General features: G+C 39.5%; 1 protein-coding gene across 2 annotated transcripts in view; it reads left to right on the plus strand.

Annotated features, from left to right (window-relative positions):
- vars2 (valyl-tRNA synthetase 2, mitochondrial) overlaps positions 1-19,329 on the plus strand; it is a 60,382-nt gene that overhangs the window by 10,358 nt on the left and 30,695 nt on the right. Inside the window, exons 9-23 of one of the 2 annotated variants that reach the window (XM_026299666.1) lie at positions 1,265-1,384; positions 2,456-2,564; positions 2,661-2,749; positions 3,279-3,369; positions 4,283-4,410; positions 7,124-7,227; positions 9,333-9,414; positions 9,596-9,672; positions 10,444-10,531; positions 11,436-11,529; positions 12,753-12,823; positions 12,905-13,030; positions 13,154-13,258; positions 13,903-13,971; positions 14,068-14,146. In XM_026299666.1, coding sequence (XP_026155451.1) covers positions 1,265-1,384; positions 2,456-2,564; positions 2,661-2,749; positions 3,279-3,369; positions 4,283-4,410; positions 7,124-7,227; positions 9,333-9,414; positions 9,596-9,672; positions 10,444-10,531; positions 11,436-11,529; positions 12,753-12,823; positions 12,905-13,030; positions 13,154-13,258; positions 13,903-13,971; positions 14,068-14,146 — 1,432 coding nt within the window. The remainder of the gene's footprint in view (positions 1-1,264; positions 1,385-2,455; positions 2,565-2,660; positions 2,750-3,278; positions 3,370-4,282; positions 4,411-7,123; positions 7,228-9,332; positions 9,415-9,595; positions 9,673-10,443; positions 10,532-11,435; positions 11,530-12,752; positions 12,824-12,904; positions 13,031-13,153; positions 13,259-13,902; positions 13,972-14,067; positions 14,147-19,329) is intronic. The other variant, XM_026299668.1, reaches the window with a different exon arrangement.

A 19,329-nucleotide genomic window follows, 5' to 3' on the forward strand; every position in this document is an offset into this window, starting at 1 on the left:
CTTCAACCAGATCCCGAGGGAGGCTGGGGACATTGAGTCCAAATCGACCATGTTTTCCACCTCCATTGTCGATGGTAAGGGATACCGTCAAGCTGAGTCCTACAGAGCTTGGTTGGCTTGTGGGACTCCCGAGGCAGCTGACGGGTGGCGGTGACAGCGACAAAAACTTGGGTATGGGAGGAGTTCGGTGAGGTCATGGAGAAGGACTACTGGTCGCCCTCGAAGAGATTCTGGCAAACCGTCCGGCGCCTCAGGAGGGGGAGGCAGTGCTCTGCCAACACTGTTTACAGTGGAGGTGGGGTGCTGCTGACCTTGACTGGGGGGTATCGTCGGACGGTGGAAGGAATACTTCAAGGTTCTCCTTAACCTCGCCAACATGTCTTCCATAAAGGAGGGATGGACGGAACGTGAGATTGACAGATGGATCGGTGCATCGGCAGCAGTAATGCGGTCGGTGTACTGGTCCATTGTGGTGAAGAAGGAGCTGAGCCTAAAGGTGAAGCTCTCGATTTACCGGTCAATCTACGTTCCTACTCTCACCTATGGTCATGAGCTTTGGGTCATGACCGAAAGGACAAGATCTCGGATACAAGCGGCTGAAATGAGCTTCCTTCGCAGGGTGGCCGGGCGCTCTCTTAGAGATAGGGTGAGGAGCTTGGTCCCCCGGGAGGAACTCGGAGTAGAGCTGCTGCTCCTCCACTTTGAGAGGAGTCAGCTGAGGTGCCTCGGGCATCTGTTCTGGATTCCTCCAGGAGGAGGACCCGGGGAAAGACCCAGGACATGTTGGAGGGACTATGTCTCCCGGCTGGCCTAGGAATGACTCGGTGTCCCCACTGGAAGAGCTGGAGGAAGTGTCCAGGGAAAAGGAAGTCTGGGTATCGCTGCTTAGGCTACTGCCCCCGCAACCCGGCCCTGGATAAGCGGAAGAAGATGGATGGACGTTCATCCCCATGAGTAAACTTCCCAATCATTGACTTCAAGGTTTTGTTCATCCGTTCAATCAGTCTGTCCATTGGCAGATGTTATACACTGGTGCGAACAGCCCTGATGCCTAATAACTGCGCCGCCTGGAAAACCCCTTTTTTGAATTCATATGGGTGTCACAACTCATCCTATACAGCCTATCCCTAATAATCGAAGAGTACAGGTATATGAGCGTTGATGATGCATATAGTAATGGTTATATGGGTACATATAATCTTTCTTCTTGGAACCTTTATTGTATTGAAGTACAATGTTATTACAATGTCAACTGTCATTTCAGGGTTTCAGCAGGGCTGTGACTAAGGCTTTTGTCAGGCTGTGTGATTCTGGTCTGATTTATCGCTCAGAAGGTTTGGTCAACTGGAGTTGTGCTCTGGAATCTTCCATCTCTGACATAGAGGTAATACAGCTTCACATTGAAATGCAGTATATACAACTTGTGAATAAAATAATAGATAGCACATAGGGGGATTTATAACTTTGAAATAAATAAGGCTTTTCCTTCTCCATGTTTGCACTGGTGACTCTTCTTCATCAAGAGCCAAAAGATACTGCATGCTCATCTTTCTAGCCAATGATCATGATTTCTGTCATACTTGGAAAAAAAATTGTGAATTCAATTATTTAGCTTAAAATAATAGTTTGAATTTCTAAAATGTGATTTGTACACTACATTACGCTACAAGTGTATACACAACTCAAGTATGATTAAGTACAGTTCTAAAACAAAACTGAATGAATATTGGGTCCATTTAAGTCGGTTTGGCAGCAGTTACATTGCAGAGCACATCTGACCCCTGCACTTTTTCTCTTTAATACTGAACAAATTCTATCAACTAGCATTTAGTAATTATCGATTTTAGGTCCTACCTGCTTTTGGTAAAACTGTAATTTCAGATATTACTACAGCTTGTTATTTTATTATATTCAGTACCTCCAGCATCAAATAGGTGCTGGAGGTACCTGCAGGTGAGGTCGTTACGATCTAATGTTAGACTCTTGTGACCCCTGTGATTCACTAATGACAGGGTGGAATGAAACCAACCTGAAAGATAAATTGGAGTTTCCATACAAGCTTTTTCTTAGACTGATGAAGCTACTCGGATAAGTAGTGAAACGTTGCAACCTAGAAGCTACTAGTTCAGTTGCCATGACTCAACCTTTAGATAACTTCACCTGAGCAACTGAGAATCTCCACAGACATAATTTGCATCTATGTTTTACAGTCTTCCTTGGAAGATTGAATATACTGTTCCCCCACTGACATGACTGGTTTATGAAAAGCAGGTCATCTGTTTAATAGGGCCCCTCATAAAACATATATGGTATTGACAGCTCTTAATATATCTCTGATTTTTGTCAGATTGTTTTAGAGCTTTTAGACATGATTTTCAATCAATTTGTTTTGCCATAATAGCAAAAATTGTGTATTATGTATGGCATCTTAAAGTTGTGGATTTGTCGTTGTCAGGTTGACTCAAAGGAATTGCCTGGGCAGACCATGTTGTCTGTTCCTGGTTATGAAAACAAAGTAGAGTTTGGAACAATAGTTACCTTTGCATACCCTATAGAAGGCCACGGTGAGTATTTGTGCCAGTCTTGAAGTATAATACATGTGTTGTGGTTTCTATTTCTGCTTTTATTGATTTATGATTTCCCTTTTTCATGTATTTTAGATGGAGAGGTGGAGGTGTCCACCACCCGTCCTGAAACTATGCTAGGAGACGTAGCCATAGCTGTTCACCCTAACGATCCTCGATATCAGGCTAGTAGCAGTTTTTGATTCATGTCTCTTTCTCATTGAGCATGAGAAAGTTTTGGACTCATTTTAAACAAATGTACACTGAATTAGGGCATATAAATTGAAAAAGCAGCTTATATCAGAATAAAAGACAAAAAACTCAACCCTTAGATACTATCAGACATTGGCTAACACCAACTAATTATATACTTTCACATCCATCAGACACAGAAACATGAACTTTAATGTGATTAATGTTTAAGTATTCATAGGTATTTCAGACCTAGACTGAGCTATGAATTCAGGTCATAAACCCAGAGAGAGACCTGGGTTTAATGAATACTTTTTATACACATTGTGGACAGCTTTTAATTATAATGTATATTAGTTAAAGTCAATGTCAATGTTAAAGTCCTTTGGTAGCATATACCTGTAGGACATTTGAATATGCCTAGAAAATGTACATCACATCAGAATACCAGAAACAACAGTTATACAGAATACAGCATGAATTTGGTGAAAGAGTTGTTTTATTTTGTCCATTTTGTTTCAGGGTGTCCACGGAAAGCACTGCAAACACCCCTTCACCAATAGACTACTGCCCATCATCACTGATTCAGTGGTGGACATGGAGCTTGGAACAGGTGACAAAAACACTGTCTGATCAAACATTAAGAATCAAAAGCATCATAGGTTATTTACTGCATTTTTGCACTTTTAAGCTGTTCCTGTTATTTATCCACTCCTAGACAAACTAAGTGAGTCAAGTTGCTTTCAGACCCCTTTCACTTATGTTATGTTGTAGCCTGATAGTACGATTGTTTAAATTCATTTTTTTCCCTCATTAATCAACACTCAGTACCACATAATGACAAAGTAAAAACTGAAATATTTGTAAACTCAAATTTAAATTTGAAAATTTAAAATTTATTAAAAGGAAAAACTGAAATATACAGACCCTTTACTTAGTTGAAGCACAGTCTTTTTGGGTATATCACAACAAGCTTTGCATACCAGGATTGTGGGATTCTCTGCCATTTTTCTTTGCAAATCCTCTCAAGCTCAGTCAGGTTGGATAGTGGCTGGTGGACAGCCATTTTCAGGCCTCTCCAGAGATGTTCGACAGGGCTCTGGCTGGGCCACTCAAGGACATACGCAGTTGTCCCTAAGCCCTGTGTTGTCTTGGGTGTGTGCTTATGAGGTCGTTGTCATATTGTAAGGTGAATCTTCAGCCCAGTCTGACGTCCTGAGCACTTGGGAACAAGTTTTTATTGAGGATATCCCTGTACTTTGCTCCATTCAGCTTTCCCTGTATACTTATGTAAATGTGATATTTCAGTTTTTCCTTTTTAATAAATTTACAAACTTTACAAAATTATGTTTTCACTTTGTCATAATGTGGTACTGAGTGTAGACTGAGTGTAACGAGGAAAAAAATATTTGATAAAATTGTAGTATCAGGCTGCACCATAACAAAATTGAAAAAAGTGAATGGGGTCTGAATACTTTCTCAATGCACTGTATCTGAGCTGCTTGTGTTGATCTCTGTTTTTGTAGGTGCAGTGAAAGTGACTCCTGCTCATGACCACACTGACTTCCTGCTGTCACAGAGACACTCACTGCCATGCCTCACTGTGATTGCAGGAGATGGGACCATGATGCCCCCCTGTGGAGAGTGGCTAAAGGTGCATGAATCCCACTCATCTTTAAAGATCATATAGTTTTCCATTTTTAAAATTCATAATTAATCTGCCTTGAAAATACCCACTTAAAGGCTAAGTGTTAGTTTTACATGACACATTTGCAGAAATCATGCTAGTGCTAATTTGAACTGTCTTTCCCGAAACTGCACCACGTGATATGATGTAGACAGAGGGGGAAGTAGAACTTTACCAGCTAATTGTTGCTGGTAGTGGTTCTTAAGTGGTCTCATTTTACTGGTTTGACTTTTCTTGTGGTTTTTTGGTCATTTTTTTGGTAATTTTTCTGTTATACTTAATGCCATTACTCGCGGGATGCCTCAATCTTTCCCATCCATAATTTAATTACTTGTTCGACCAGACTGAACTATATTAGCTATAGCCTAACTCGCCAGGAAACCTGCCGTGTTCTCCACTTATTTTCCTGACACCACAGCTGGATTTCTTCCAGTGCCCATTGTTTCTTATTCTTGGCTGCCCATTCTCTCTCTCATTTCTGACAGGCTCAAAATTATGTGGTTGTGGTCCTTGAAAAGACATTTTCGAGTTTGTCGGTTTCATGGTCCATTGTCTGTGATTCTTCAGACGCTAGCTGGTTTACACCATATTACGTCATAGTTATTGATGCGGAATTGAAATTTTTCTGAAAAATGTCTCCTATTGCCAATCCAGTGAATATTAAATAATGTTTTCACCAAAATCATAATTACAATGATTTGTCCTATGCTCTCATGAAGGATACGCTAAACTGTTATATGCACTTTAAACCTTTATCAAAAAATATATAATATCAAATATCTTCAAATAATAAGCTCGATCCTATACATGTATTGTTTAGATAATACATTTTACACAGGACATGCTTCAGTTACATTGAAGATTTTCAAATCTATCCTTTCTATCTACTTAACAATCAATAGTTCCTAGAACTGAGTCCCTAGAAGTATTTGGTAATTGGTGTTTTGGTTTGTAAATTAGTCTAACTCCAGTCTGCATGTCTTTGGACTGTGGGAGGAAGCCCATCCAGGCATGGGAAGAACATGCAAACAAACACTGAAAGACCTCAGGTTCAAATAGGATTCAAACTTGAAACTTCTTGTTCTGAGACCGTAAAAACACACTTCAAAAGCTCATTATAGTGAAGAGTTAGCAAACTTGGAGTGCAATCAATAAAAACACATAACCTACAAATGTTGGTAAATACCATTACTTACTAATAATAAACTTAATAATAAGTAATTTCAGAAAACTTCCATTATGCCCATTACACCACGAAAAGCTTGTCAGGGCTGTAGAAGGGCAAACAACCCAGGAGTAAGACCAGTATGTGCTCCTTTATGCAAGAAATAAGAGAAGCACTGTAAGATCCCTACAAAATGACATGATAGGCAAATGTCCTCTATTTCGATTTGTGCTCACAGCCCAGCACAGCCCAGATTTGACAGAGAGCATCGGAATTGGCAGGTCCTCCATTGGGCCCCTATTTTCTTCAAAAAAGAAGAACAGGTTAACGCTGAGCTCATGACAGGTGGGAAAGTATTTGGCAGCACCGTGATGAACATTATGCTGATTGTAACATGGTCAAGCATGCCCAGTTTGGTGGTGGATCAGTGATGTTGTGGAGTGGCATATCCTTTGAGGGCTGCACAGACCTCCATGCCATACGCAATGGCACCCTGATTGCTGTGAGGCATCATGATGAAATACTTGGAGCGATTGTGAGACCTTACGCTGGTGAAGTGGGCCCTGGGTTTCTCTTGGTGCAAGACAATAGCTGTCCACATGTGGCCATAGTCTGTAGGCACTTCCTGGATGCCGAAGGTATTGATGCAGTTGACTGGCCCTTACATTCCTCTTAACGAAAACCAATTGAGCACCTATGGGACATTGTCTTGGTTCAGCTAATGCCACCAAATACCACCACAGACCTTCCAGGGGCTCACTGATGCCCTGATCCATGTCTGGGAGGAGATCCCCCAGGACACTATTCTCCAACTCACCAGAAACATGCACTGACATTGTCAGATGTTCATAAGACACACAGGGGGTTTTCACAGTTCTGAGTCACAATATGCTATGAATTGCTGTGATGACATTGATGCAACTTAGATGAACCTGTGATTTCACTTTTTCACTCAATGTGCTTTTGAATACAGCCATTCATGGGTGGATAACTTTAGTTCCCATTGACTGTTATGTCAGTAAATTTTGAACAAAATATACAATGTACAATAGTAAATATCGTGAACTTGGAATAATTTGTTCATCAAGATCAGTGTGATTTAAGTGTTACCTTCATTTTTTTCAGCAGTGTATTTGGTGACATGGGTGGTCTAAATTGTTTTGACTCTGGCCTTAAGGTTAATTTTTTCCTTTCCCACAAGTAAATTGAAAGGTAATCTCTGCTTTCATTACTTCACAGCTACATTACTGCAATGCTCTCTATTTTGGGGTCAATCAGTTCTCATTAGGCCCCTGACGCATTTTACCAGCACTCCAGTGTCATTTTACCAGTGACACTGGAGATTAATATTGTATATATGTTTAAGCACAATTGGTTTGTCTATACTTAAATGAAGTTCTGATCACGTTTTATGGACCAGTTAATGCAGAAAACCAGGTTAAGTGTGCTTTTTATTTGCCACTGTATCTGCTTTTCAGCTATTGTTATAATTTTGTGCTGCTTTGTCATTTTTAGGGAGTGAAGCGTTTCGATGCCAGACAACTCATTTTGGATGCCCTGGTTGAGAAGAAGCTGTTCAGAGGAAAGACGAATCACGCCATGACTTTACCCGTCTGCAGGTATATGAATACACACACACACACACACACACACACACCCACACTACCACCACCTCTACCACACTTACTCTGACTGTGTGTATTTGCTGTGCATCTCTGCCCCTGTTTTCTTCTTTCGGCACAAGTTTTACGCCGGATGCCCTTCCTGACACGAACCTCTCATTTACTCCGGCTTGTGAACGCACTGGCTTGTGCATCCTCACGGCAGTCTCCTATCCAAGTATTAACCAGGCCCATCCCTGCTTATCATGATCATGTATTTGCAGGATAGTGTGGCTGCATATCTATGTTCCTGTTAATAGTGAAAAAATGTTTAAAGGTTTTGTTTTGTTTTTTTTAGAGCTACAAAAGCACTTTCAAAAAATGAACTTCAATACAGAGATTTCCGTTTACTGTATCCAACTTGAGCCATCTAGTAAGTAATTTTGCACCCTTTTTCTATAAGTAGTGTAGTAGCTTATTAAGGCATAGTAGTGCACAGGTAGAAACATTTTGCGGTTTTGGGGTGACTAGGTTGAAATATTACTACACCTTCTCTGAATGCTTTTCAGTTAAAAGGAAAGATTAATTTAAAAGAATATCTATGTGGTTTTATTTCATTTCATTTCATTTTTAACTTGTAAAACCAAATCAGCACCTTTGGTTTTTCAGTATAATGTAAATCATCTCCCTAGTACCCTAGTCAAAGGTTTGGGCACATCTTGTCCTTCAGCTGTTTTTCTTTTTTATTATTTTCAACTTTATACATTAATACTGAAGACATCCAAACTATGAAGGAACATGTATGGAATTACGTAGTAAACAAAGAAAGTGTTCGACAATCTAGAATACATTTCATATTTTACATTGTCCAAAGTAGCTGCATTTAGCATTGATGCTTGCCACACTCATGTCGTTCTCTCGTCAGATTTACAGGGTAGTCACTTATTAATGTGCTTTAGACAATCAGTTGTCTTGTTCAGAGGAAGGGTCGCTACAAAGTCAATAGCCTTATTAATGCTACTACAACTACTGTAAAAATATATATTATGGCAAGAAATACTAAGATAAGTAAAAGAAAAGACAGTCCATCATTATTTTAAAAGATAAAGATCAGTCAATCCAAAAAATCTCAGGAATTGTGCAGTTGCCATAACCATCAAATGCTAAAATGAAACTCATAATTTCAATGCCTTTAATATGTACAATATTGAAAACAATAAAAATACAGACAAACCAATTAATAAGGTGTGTCTAAACCTTTGGTAGTGTACATTAGCTTTGTACTATAGTTTTTCATTTTGAGTTTTAAGAGGAAAAGTAATGTAATTAGCATAGGTCATGATGGTTTGACATTGAGGCAAAATGCACAACACCAGGGAACAGAACTGTTTAAATAAACCACTGAAAAGACTGCACACAAGACTCATTTGCATGTATTCTGAGTCTAGCAGTTGTATACGTAAAACAGAAGGTAACAGACTTGAAAGTGAAATTACGATTTAGGTCTCAGTTATAAGTTCCCTGTGGTGTCTTTGACTGTAGTAGTTGTATGAGTATCATGCATGCGGGTGATACAATCTGTCTTTCCACACGCACTCAGCCACAGACATATGCACATGATATGACAACCCACGGTCACCTGTCTTATGGACAGCCTCACCTCCACAGGCACAAGTCTTTTCTCTAAGCTGTTTTATTATTATAGCAAAAGTGAAGTACCAAAACTACCTTGGCTAAGTTTAGTTTCCAAACTTACTTGAATGTTTTAATTGTGCCTTTATACACAAACATGCATGTATAGGTGGAGCCACAAATATGCAGCTTTGAAGGTATTCCCAGTATAGGTCTCTCGCTTTCCTTCATCTTTGCAAAACAAGATAATACTACAATGTAAGTGCAATGTTCTTATATATTGCGGTCTTAGTGTCGGAACTAAGCCTGAGTAAAAGGTTAGGGTTAGGGTCAGGAAGGGCATCTTGTGTAAAACATGCATCAAATCAATCATGCGGATCAATTCACTGTGACGACTCCTAATGAGCAGCCAAAAAAAAAAAGCAGTGTTATTATATTATTAGTTTGTGGTTTCTCTCTTCCCTGTGTCCTTTCTTTTTTTCTTGTCTCAGCCGTTCAGGAGACATCATTGAACCTCTTCTAAAGAAGCAATGGTTCATTCAATGTGATGAAATGGCTAAAAAAGCCATTCAGGTAAGCTTTGAGATGTTGATATTGAGGCCAGCCTTTATGTATTAAAAATTTGTAGCTGCATCACATACTATTCAAGTAAAAAATGGTGAAGAGTAGAGTAGCCAAGTGACGTAATCTACTCATTTAATTCATTTACAACACTTAGTAAAGACCTAAACGTAACTTTTTTCTTTTTTACTAGGCAGTGGAAGATGGACAGCTAGAAATCATCCCTCACTGCTTCACCAAAACATGGAAAAACTGGTTGTCCAACATCAGGTACACTGTACTGATTTTTAATGAAATCATCCTTTTGGATGAAAAGTATCTAGAGTAGACTAGAATGCATTTCAGATTTTGTGTAGAACAAAACTGGCTTTGCAACCTTGAGAAATCAAAACTATTGATAAACAGATAAAAGAACAATTTGAAAAAAGAAAGAAAAGCATATATAAACTATACAAAAGAAGAATAAGTAGTAAACAGTGCATTTTTACTGTATAAAAACAGTAAAAAAAAATACAACCTGAGAGACATGTAAACAATTAAAAATATTGCACCTTAATACATTTTCGACACGAGAGGTGGGCTATAAGATACAGGGGTAGCAGAGCATTGAAAATTTCAGTTCCATGATAGCATGATCCCTATCATGCTTAAGAGAAGGTAAAAGGTTTTTAATCTTGATTTTATAGCCTCATAGTGTCCCACAAAAACAACAGACAGTGTTAGATCTAAAGACATCATCCAGTGAGGGCAGTAAGTGGCTGATTTCAGTGCACTTCTGCTAGCTGATAGGCACAGTTCTTAGCACCCTTGCACATACCCCATCAGGTCCGGCAACCTTCGTTACATTCAGAGATGAGCAGTGTTTCTACAATGAGCTCATGGTTTGTGAGGGTGTTAATTGTCTCTGTGTTTTTGTCTTTAGTGTGAGGATGAACATCAGTGCTGTTTTGTTGTTGTTCTTCTTAGTGGTGTGATGTGTGTGAATTGAGCTCTTGTTTCAATGTATGGGGTGTCAACAATGTACCACTGTTTGGTTTGCAGTGATTGGTGCATTTCCAGGCAGCTTTGGTGGGGTCATCAAATCCCTGCTTACCAAGTGGAACTTTGTAATTCTACTGAGAAACAAGAGGTGGGCCTGTGGATATTTGTGTATTAATACTTCTATTACATTTTGGATTAGGTTTGTGTTTCATTCATGTTAAATTTAAATAAGGGTGATATAGCATAAAAATATTATTATAACATATACAACATATTGATCAATCAAGTTTTCTATATATTGCACATATTTTGTTCAACCTGTATGGAGGGAAACATATTGGACAGGTTTGTTACACATTAAGCATGTACACAATGCCTGTGAGCAATAATGACTGTAAACCACAGCTCTACAAAATAGTACCCATTCATTTGAAATAAATATAGTTTTAGAGCTTCTGATCCTTAAAAGTTTATCTCAGTAATTACTGGAACTCATTTTATTGTCCAGCTATAGTTAGACTGACAGGGTTTGCTCAGGCCTTCTCCTCTAATGCAGCCCTGATTAGGAAAACAAATGGTTGTGGAAATAAATGGATTAATGGCCTTCAAGATGTGAACAAAACCTGTAATGTACGATAACATTGCATTAAAACATTTACTCTTCAGAATACTAAGCAATGTCACTGACAGACTGTAGCCACACTAGCCAAGTTGGTATCCAGGAAATAAGGGAGGATTTCAGAATGAAAGCGGAGGTCCCCCGGAAATATTGTATAATAACATAAATAACAAAGATCTACCAAAGTTCATGTGATCGGGTCAGCTATTCCTGCAGAGTATCTTCAACAAAACGGATTCATTTTTCCCATTCATCCTGTTTCAGGCATTTGTGATGTGTTTATTGCACATTTTCATATTGTGATAATGATGAATATACAATTTATTGATCATTACTGATTAAAGAGTTAATTGGCTAATGTACTCCCCACATTGTATAACATTGTCAGTCTATCTGGTGTATGTTTTTTATACTGTGTGTGGTGTTTGTATAGGAGCAGTGGGTTTGGGGACAGAGTGAGAATGAGGCCCGACACAGAGCTGCTGTCAAATATGGTGTGAAGCTGGAAGATGTCACTTTGACTCAAGGTAACTAATTTTCTTGCTGTATTGGCTGATGAAAAGTACTACTTTCTCTCATATTGGAAAAAAAACCAAACTTATTTATCCACTAATCCACAGTGTTTTCTTATAATTGCTTTTGGTGCTAACACTACTACAGCAAATATTGCTTTTGTCACTGATATAACCATTTGTACCACTGTACGACTGCTGATGCTGTGCTCCGACTGCCTCTACCAGAGGCTTAACAATGCATTGGCACAACCTATTTTTTCTCTGAACTTACATTATATACTGTACATTGGTTTAATATGTGTATCAGCCAATATAATAACAAACTGGCACAGTGATGTTAAAACTAAGATCAAGTTTATCTAGAAACCATGTTGCCACTACATAGCTTACAGAAAGTTCCAATGCTTGTCTGCTATTTACATAGGGGGAAATGGAGGGAGAACTGATCTGAGCAATTAGCTGAATTAAAGAATAAAACATAACAGTCTAACAGTAGATTGTTTGCAGTGTTGGAAAAGAAATCTTATGTTTTATATTTATGTTCTGGTTTGAGTCTGAGGTCTAAACACAGTTTAGGAGGAAGTGCTAGTAATTATGGAGACCAACTGATTAGTGTGAGACAACTAGCACAGCCACAGGTTACTTGCTTGTCCTTGGGTTTACTGAGGCTCGGTCTGTTCTGCTGTGAGCTGGTCCGCCTGCAGTCTGCTTTACAGGAGCGACGTATGCATTCTCCGGAATGCTGGGCTGCAGGCCTGGAGTCCGTTCTTCGCCTTTCCCTCGCTCTCCTTCTGGCCGCTATAGGGTCGTCCTATTGAGTTTTTTTTAGCATAACACTGGATATTTTAATTTTAAATTTATACATCACATGTATATAAATAATTTACCTTATGTCACTAAAATCGCAAATACATAATTTGCCTGTACCCTCTTTAGTGTGCAGGTAAAGCTTTTTTTTGTACTTTCTTAAATCAAACTCTCTTTGCTTCTACCTTTGCCCCTGCTGCTGCTATCATTACACCTGCTGTGTTTCTACTTACCCTAGTAGTACGCAAAATTAGGTAATAAGCAGTTTTGGAATCAAATCACTTTTCTGAAAAAGTAAAAATAAAAACACTTAAATACCACCCTCTACATACTAAAGTCATTGCAATAGTGCTCCTTTATAAATTACATCTATGTAAATATGCAAAGTTATTTCATCATTACTTACATTTGCATACGCTGTGTGTCAGACCCTGATGTCCTGGATACGTGGTTCTCCTCAGCACTGTTTCCCTTTGCAATGCTTGGCTGGCCAGAAAAGGTACTGTACCTGCTCCAGCTAAAGATAATTCGCAATAAACATCCCAACACTTTGTATTAACCCCAGCTCCAATTTCTACAGACCACTGACCTTCAGCGCTTCTACCCCAACTCTATTTTGGAGACAGGCAATGACCTTATCTTCTTCTGGGTGGCAAGGATGGTGATGCTGGGCACAGAGCTGACCAGACAGCTGCCCTTTAAACAGGTATTTATAATAATGAGATAATGAGATGCCTAAAACAAAATGGTATTAATACAAACACTACTAAAGAATCAGTTTTGTCCCATATTATTTCTTCTCCTTTTCTATTTTCATCATGCCTCTCAGGTTGTATTTCACTCTCTGGTGAGAGATGAACATGGCAGGAAAATGAGTAAATCTCTGGGAAATGTCATCGACCCATTAGACGTTATAAACGGAGTTACTCTAGAGGTGGGTAGTTTAATGACTTGCTGACATCTGTCACATTGAATGAAGGCCAGAATTTATGCCTTTTGTATCACAATTATATGAGAATAATAAATATAGTAATGTGGAAATGTTCCTTTCTCAGTTTGGTCTGAAACAATGTTGACATGCCCAAATGTACATTCGAATGGTAAAGTGAGAATAGTTTCTTTCACTTTTCCTACTCTCCACACTAGCTTTACATCTGTAATGTAACGATGTAGTAACAAGTGAAGGACTAATAGTGTGATGAAAGAATGCACAATTTGGGATGCATGAGACTGAGATCTAATTATGTTTTAATTCTATGAAAAAGTGTTGGCCCCCTTCCTGATTTCTTATTTTTTTGCATGTTTGTCACACTTTGTTTCAGATCATCAAACAAATTTAAATATTAGTCTAAGATAACACAAGCAAACACATCATGCAGTTTTTAAATGAAGGTTTTTATTATTAAGGGAAAACAAAATGAAGACATTTTTTCTTTCTTCTTTGGAAAAAATAATGTTAGGTAAGATAAGGTAACAGTACAGATGATGTTAGTAAGTTCCAAACAGTCTACTCAGATAGTTGTTTGGTCTCATTCCTTCAAAAATATTTATTTCCCTTGTCTTTCTTTTTCCTCCTAGAGGCTTCAAGAAAAAGTAGAGGAGGGAAACTTTGACCCCAGGGAGCGAAGGGTTGCAATGGAAGCACAAGTCAGCTTTTCTCTCTGAGTTTCTTTCTGACAATCTGAACACACTCATTACTTCTCTTATCTGTCTGCTTCATCTGGTTCATCTGCTTCCCCACAGAGAAAAAACTTCCCTAAGGGGATTCCTCAGTGTGGGACTGATGCTCTGAGATTTGCCCTTTGCTCTCACAAGATGCAGGGTGAGTGACTCTCTTCTGTGCTCACTTTCTCACTTTTCTCACTTTTTCACAAGAAAGACCTTTTTTCGTAGTTCATGAATTTGCGGACCTGTGTGAATGTGAAACACATTGCTGCAGGAAAAGATGTTGATGCATCATCATCTTTGTCCTCTTTCAGCTTTAAGTGTGTCAGCTAGAAACGCCATTCGACTTTTAAACGGATCTACAGGAATTCAGCTGTCTTAAGCTGTCTTGTATTCAGCTTTTTGATATCTGTTACGGTTTTTCATTAATCACATTTTACGTTTCATAATGTTTTTAGGCCTTTTCTGAATTTTACATTGAAAAAACTTAAACTTAATTCCCTTACTAGTCCCACAATGGGGAAATTCTATTACCACCCAAAGTGCACACATAAACACACCGTGCACACACACCCGGTGGGCAGCCAGTGCTGCGGCGTCCGGGGAGCAGTTGGGGGTCCAGTGCCTTGCTCAAGAGTCTCACCTCAGTCGTGGTATTCAATTTCAATTCAATTTTATTTGTATAGCGCCAAATCACAATACAAATCATCTCAAGGCACTTTACAAAAACTAAAACTAAAAACCCAACAATTCCCTTATGAGCAAGCACTTGGCGACAGTGGACAGGAAAAAACTCCCTTTAACGGAAGAAAAAAACCTCCAGCAGAACCGGGCTCAGTTTGGGCGGCCATCTGCCTCGACCGGTTGGGGTGAGTGGATAGAGCAGAGAGAAAAGAACAGCAACAATAAACAACAAATAGACACTGCAAGTTGGTGGGGCCAGTAACTGCACATCAGCGATAAACAGCTCCAGGACCAGGGACACCTGCAGAAGGTACAGAGAGAGAGAGAGGGAGGGGAGAGAGCACAAACTAGGGGAGAGAGAGAGCACAAGGTTAGTAACATTCAATGGTGGAATATACATGAGGTGGGAGAGAAGGGGGGGGTTAGGGTAGGGGAGCTCAGTGCACCGATGGTCCTCGGGCAGTCTAGGCCTATAGCAGCATAACTAACTAAGGGATGGTTCAGGGTTGCCTGAAGCCAGCCCTAACTATATGCTTTGTCAAAGAGGAAGGTTTTAAGTCGAGCCTTAAAAGTACAGAGAGTGTCTGCCTCCTGAACCCAGGCTGAGAGCTGGTTCCACAGGAGAGGAGCTTGATAGCTAAAGGCTCTGCCTCCCATTCTGCTTTTGAGAACTCTGGGAACCACAAGTAGGCCTGCACTCTGAGAGCGAAGTGGTCTATTGGGATAATATGGTACTATGAGGTCTTTAAGGTATGAAGGAGCTTGATTATGAAGGGATTTGTATGTGAGAAGAAGGATTTTAAATTCTATTCTATATTTTACAGGGAGCTAATGAAGAGAAGCCAATATAGGAGAAATCTGATCTCTCTTGTTAGTTCCTGTCAGGACTCTGGCTGCAGCATTCTGGATTAATTGGAGGCTTTTTATGGAGATATTGGGACATCCAGATAGTAATGAGTTACAGTAATCTAGCCTTGAGGTAACAAATGCATGGACTAGTTTTTCTGCATCATTTTGAGACAGGATGTTCCTAATTTTGACAATGTTGCGCAGGTGAAAGAATGCAGTTCTAGAAATTTGTTTTATGTGTGAGTTAAAGGACATGTCCTGGTCAAAAATAACTCCAAGGTTTTTTACAGTAGTGCTGGAGGCCAGCGCTATGCCATCTAGAGTAGCTATAATTTTAGAAAAGTTATTTCTGAGATTTTTAGGCCCAAATATAATGACTTCTGTTTTCTCCGAGTTTAAAAGTAAAAAGTTACTGGTCATCCAGGCCTTTATGTCAGTTAGACAGGCTTGAAGTCTGGTTAACTGGTTTGTGTTAACAGGTTTAATAGATAGATATAACTGAGTGTCATCCGCATAGCAGTGGTAATTAATAGAGTGCTTCCTAATGATATATCCTAAAGGAAGCATGTACAGGGTGAACAGAATCGGTCCTAGCACAGAACCTTGTGGAACTCCATAACTAACTTTTGTTCGTGTGGAAGGTTCATCATGGACATGAACAAACTGGAATCTGTCCGATAAATAGGATTGGAACCACTTTAACGCTGTTCCTCTGATACCAATCACATGCTCCAGTCTCTGTAATAAGATGTTGTGGTCAATGGTGTCGAATGCTGCACTAAGGTCTAGGAGGACAAGTATCGAAACAAGTCCATTATCTGAGGCTAAGAGAAGATCGTTGGTAACTTTCAACAGTGCTGTTTCTGTACTATGATGTGCTCTAAATCCTGATTGGAAATCTTCAAATAGTTCATTCCTGTGTAAGTGGTCTGATAGCTGCTTAGCAACAGCTTTTTCTAGGATTTTAGAAATAAATGGCAGGTTGGATATTGGTCTATAATTAACCAAGACTCCTGGATCAAGACTAGGCTTTTTGAGTAAAGGTTTGATTACTGCAGTCTTAAAGGCCTGTGGTACGTAGCCTGATACTAGAGATAAATTTACCAAGTCCAATAAAGATGAGTTCATTAATGGCAGGGTGCCTTTAAGCAGTCTAGTCGGGATGGGGTCCAAGAGACACGTTGATGATTTCGATGAAGCAACTACTGATGTAAATTCAGAGAGATCTATAGGAGAGAAGCAGTCTAAACATAACTGAGGTCCTACAGATGATTCAAGAGCTACTGTAGTAAAAGATTCATTTATTGCAGGTATAGGAAGCATCTGCTGAATTTTATCTCTAATAGTTGTGATTTTATTTGTAAAGAAACTCATAAATTCATCACTGCTGAGAGCTAAGGGAACACTGGGCTCAACGGAGCTGTGACTTTTTGTCAGCCTGGCTACAGTGCTGAAAAGAAACCTGGGATTGTTCTTATTTTCCTCTATTAGTGATGAATAGTATGCAGTTCTGGCTTTACGGAGAGCTTTTTTATATGTTAGTAGACTGTTTTTCCAGGCTAGAAAAATTTCCTCTAAGTTTGTGGAACGCCACTTCCTTTCCAGCCTTCGTGATGCCTGCTTTAAGGTACGAACATGTAAATTATACCATGGGGCTAGTCTTCTCTGAATCACTAACTTTTTTTTCAGAGGGGCTACAGAATCAAGCGTTTCACGCAGTGAGGTTACAGCGCTGTCAACAACATGATCAATTTGGTAGGGAGTAGGATTAAGGCAGCTGCCCTCCACTATGTTTATACTTGGCATAGATGCAAATAGAGATGGAATCATTTTCTTAAATTTATTAACAGTGTTGTCGGATAAACATCTGCTGTAGTGGAATTTTCTTCCAGACGCTGCATGATCCATCATTTTAAATTCGAAAGTTATTAAAGAATGATCTGACAAAACAGGATTTGGGGGGAAAACTATTAGATGTTCAATTTCGATGCCATAGGTCAGAACAAGATCAAGGGTGTGATTAAAACAGTGGGTGGGTTTATTAACGTTTTGAATGAAACCAATTGAATCTAATATAGAATTAAATTCAATGCTGAGGCTGTTATTTTCAACATCTACATGAATGTTAAAATCTCCCACTATAATGACTTTATCTGATCTAAGCACTAAATCAGACAGGAAGTCAGGGAATTCAGTTAAAAACTCTGAGTAAGGAACAGGTGGACGGTACAAAATGACAAGTAGAACTGGTTTTTGTGTTTTCCAGTTTGTATGTGAGAGACTAAGAGTGAGGCTCTCAAATGACTTATAACTGTTCTGAGGATGAAAGTTTAATAATAAGTTTGAGTGGAAGATTGCAGCTACTCCTCCACCTCGACCTGTGCTTCGAGGAACATGATAATTTTTATGACTGAGGGGGGTTGATTCATTCAGACTGACATATTCATCCTGCTGTAACCAGGTTTCAGTAAGATAAAGTAAGTCAATTTGGTGATCAGTTATCAATTCATTTACTAACAGAGATTTAGAAGAAAGGGACCTAATATTTAATAATCCACATTTGACAGTTCCGTTTTTCTGTTCAATAAGAGGAGTGGTCTTAATTTTTATTAAGTTTTTATGAATAACTCCTCTTCTGTTAACTTCTGATTTATTTGATTTATATGTTCGAGGGGCAGACACAGTCTCTATGTGGTTTGAAGGGGGCGGCGGCTCTAAGGAAACTGCAGAGAAGCGTTTTAGACTGAGTCTCTGCATCCCGGTCCCCACCCTGGATTGTCAGGCTTTAGGTCGGCTAATAAACTCGGCCAAATTCCTAGAGATGAGAGCTGCACCATTCAAAGTGGGATGGATGCCATCTCTCGCTATCAGACCGGGTTTTCCCCAGAAAGTGGCCCAATTGTCTATGAAGCCCACATCGTTTGCTGGACACCACCTAGACAGCCAGCGACGGAACGACGACATGCGGCTAAACATGTCATCGCTGGTCAGATTGGGGAGGGGTCCAGAGAAAACTACGGAGTCCGACATTAATTTAGCAAAGTTACACACCGACTCAACATTAAGGGTGGACATTGAGGGTGGATATTGAGGGTGGACAGGGGCTGGCTGTTCACTTTGCTCACTATACAATTCTTGAGAATCGAACCTGCGACAAGTCTGGGTTACAAGTCCGACTCCCTATCCATTAGGCCACGACTTCTCTCACTGTCATTGATGACATCACATACTCTAGCTTTTGCTCTTAAGCTTTTTTCAAATTTTTTTCTTTTTCGTCTCTTCTGTCAACTTTTAGCTTTCATAAATAATTGTTATATCAAAGTAGTAGAGATTTTGTCTTCTTTCAGGTAATGCTATTCTCATTTTGGATAGGACCTATGGTTTTTACACCACGTGGCCAAAATCTCAGAATCTCGAATTCTCTCATTCACTCCCCTTATAAAAGAGGTCCAGGAATTCTGGTGAAAAACACAAATGAAGGCTGTTTCTAACTCACCAGCAATCCTTAATTTTTTTGTAATATCTTCACAAAAAATGGATCAGTCTCTTCGTTGAAGCTTGTTAGTACAGGAATTATTTTGATAGGTCTTATAGTTTTTCTGTAATCCTCCATTTTCTCAGCGTCTCCAGTATTGTGCCAGAGACATGCTGTGTCACTGTCACTCCCCCTCCCATTCTGGGCTCAGGTCACCATAGCAACAGCTCACACAGCAGCAGCAGGGACCACAGCTGCCTGTGGTTGGTAATTAGACTGACTAGCTGTCTAATGTCCACTGCTGTTACTCATGGGGACCATTCTCAGTGTGA

The sequence above is a fragment of the Mastacembelus armatus genome, chromosome 11 (assembly GCF_900324485.2).
Source record: "Mastacembelus armatus chromosome 11, fMasArm1.2, whole genome shotgun sequence".
Lineage (NCBI taxonomy): Eukaryota > Metazoa > Chordata > Actinopteri > Synbranchiformes > Mastacembelidae > Mastacembelus > Mastacembelus armatus.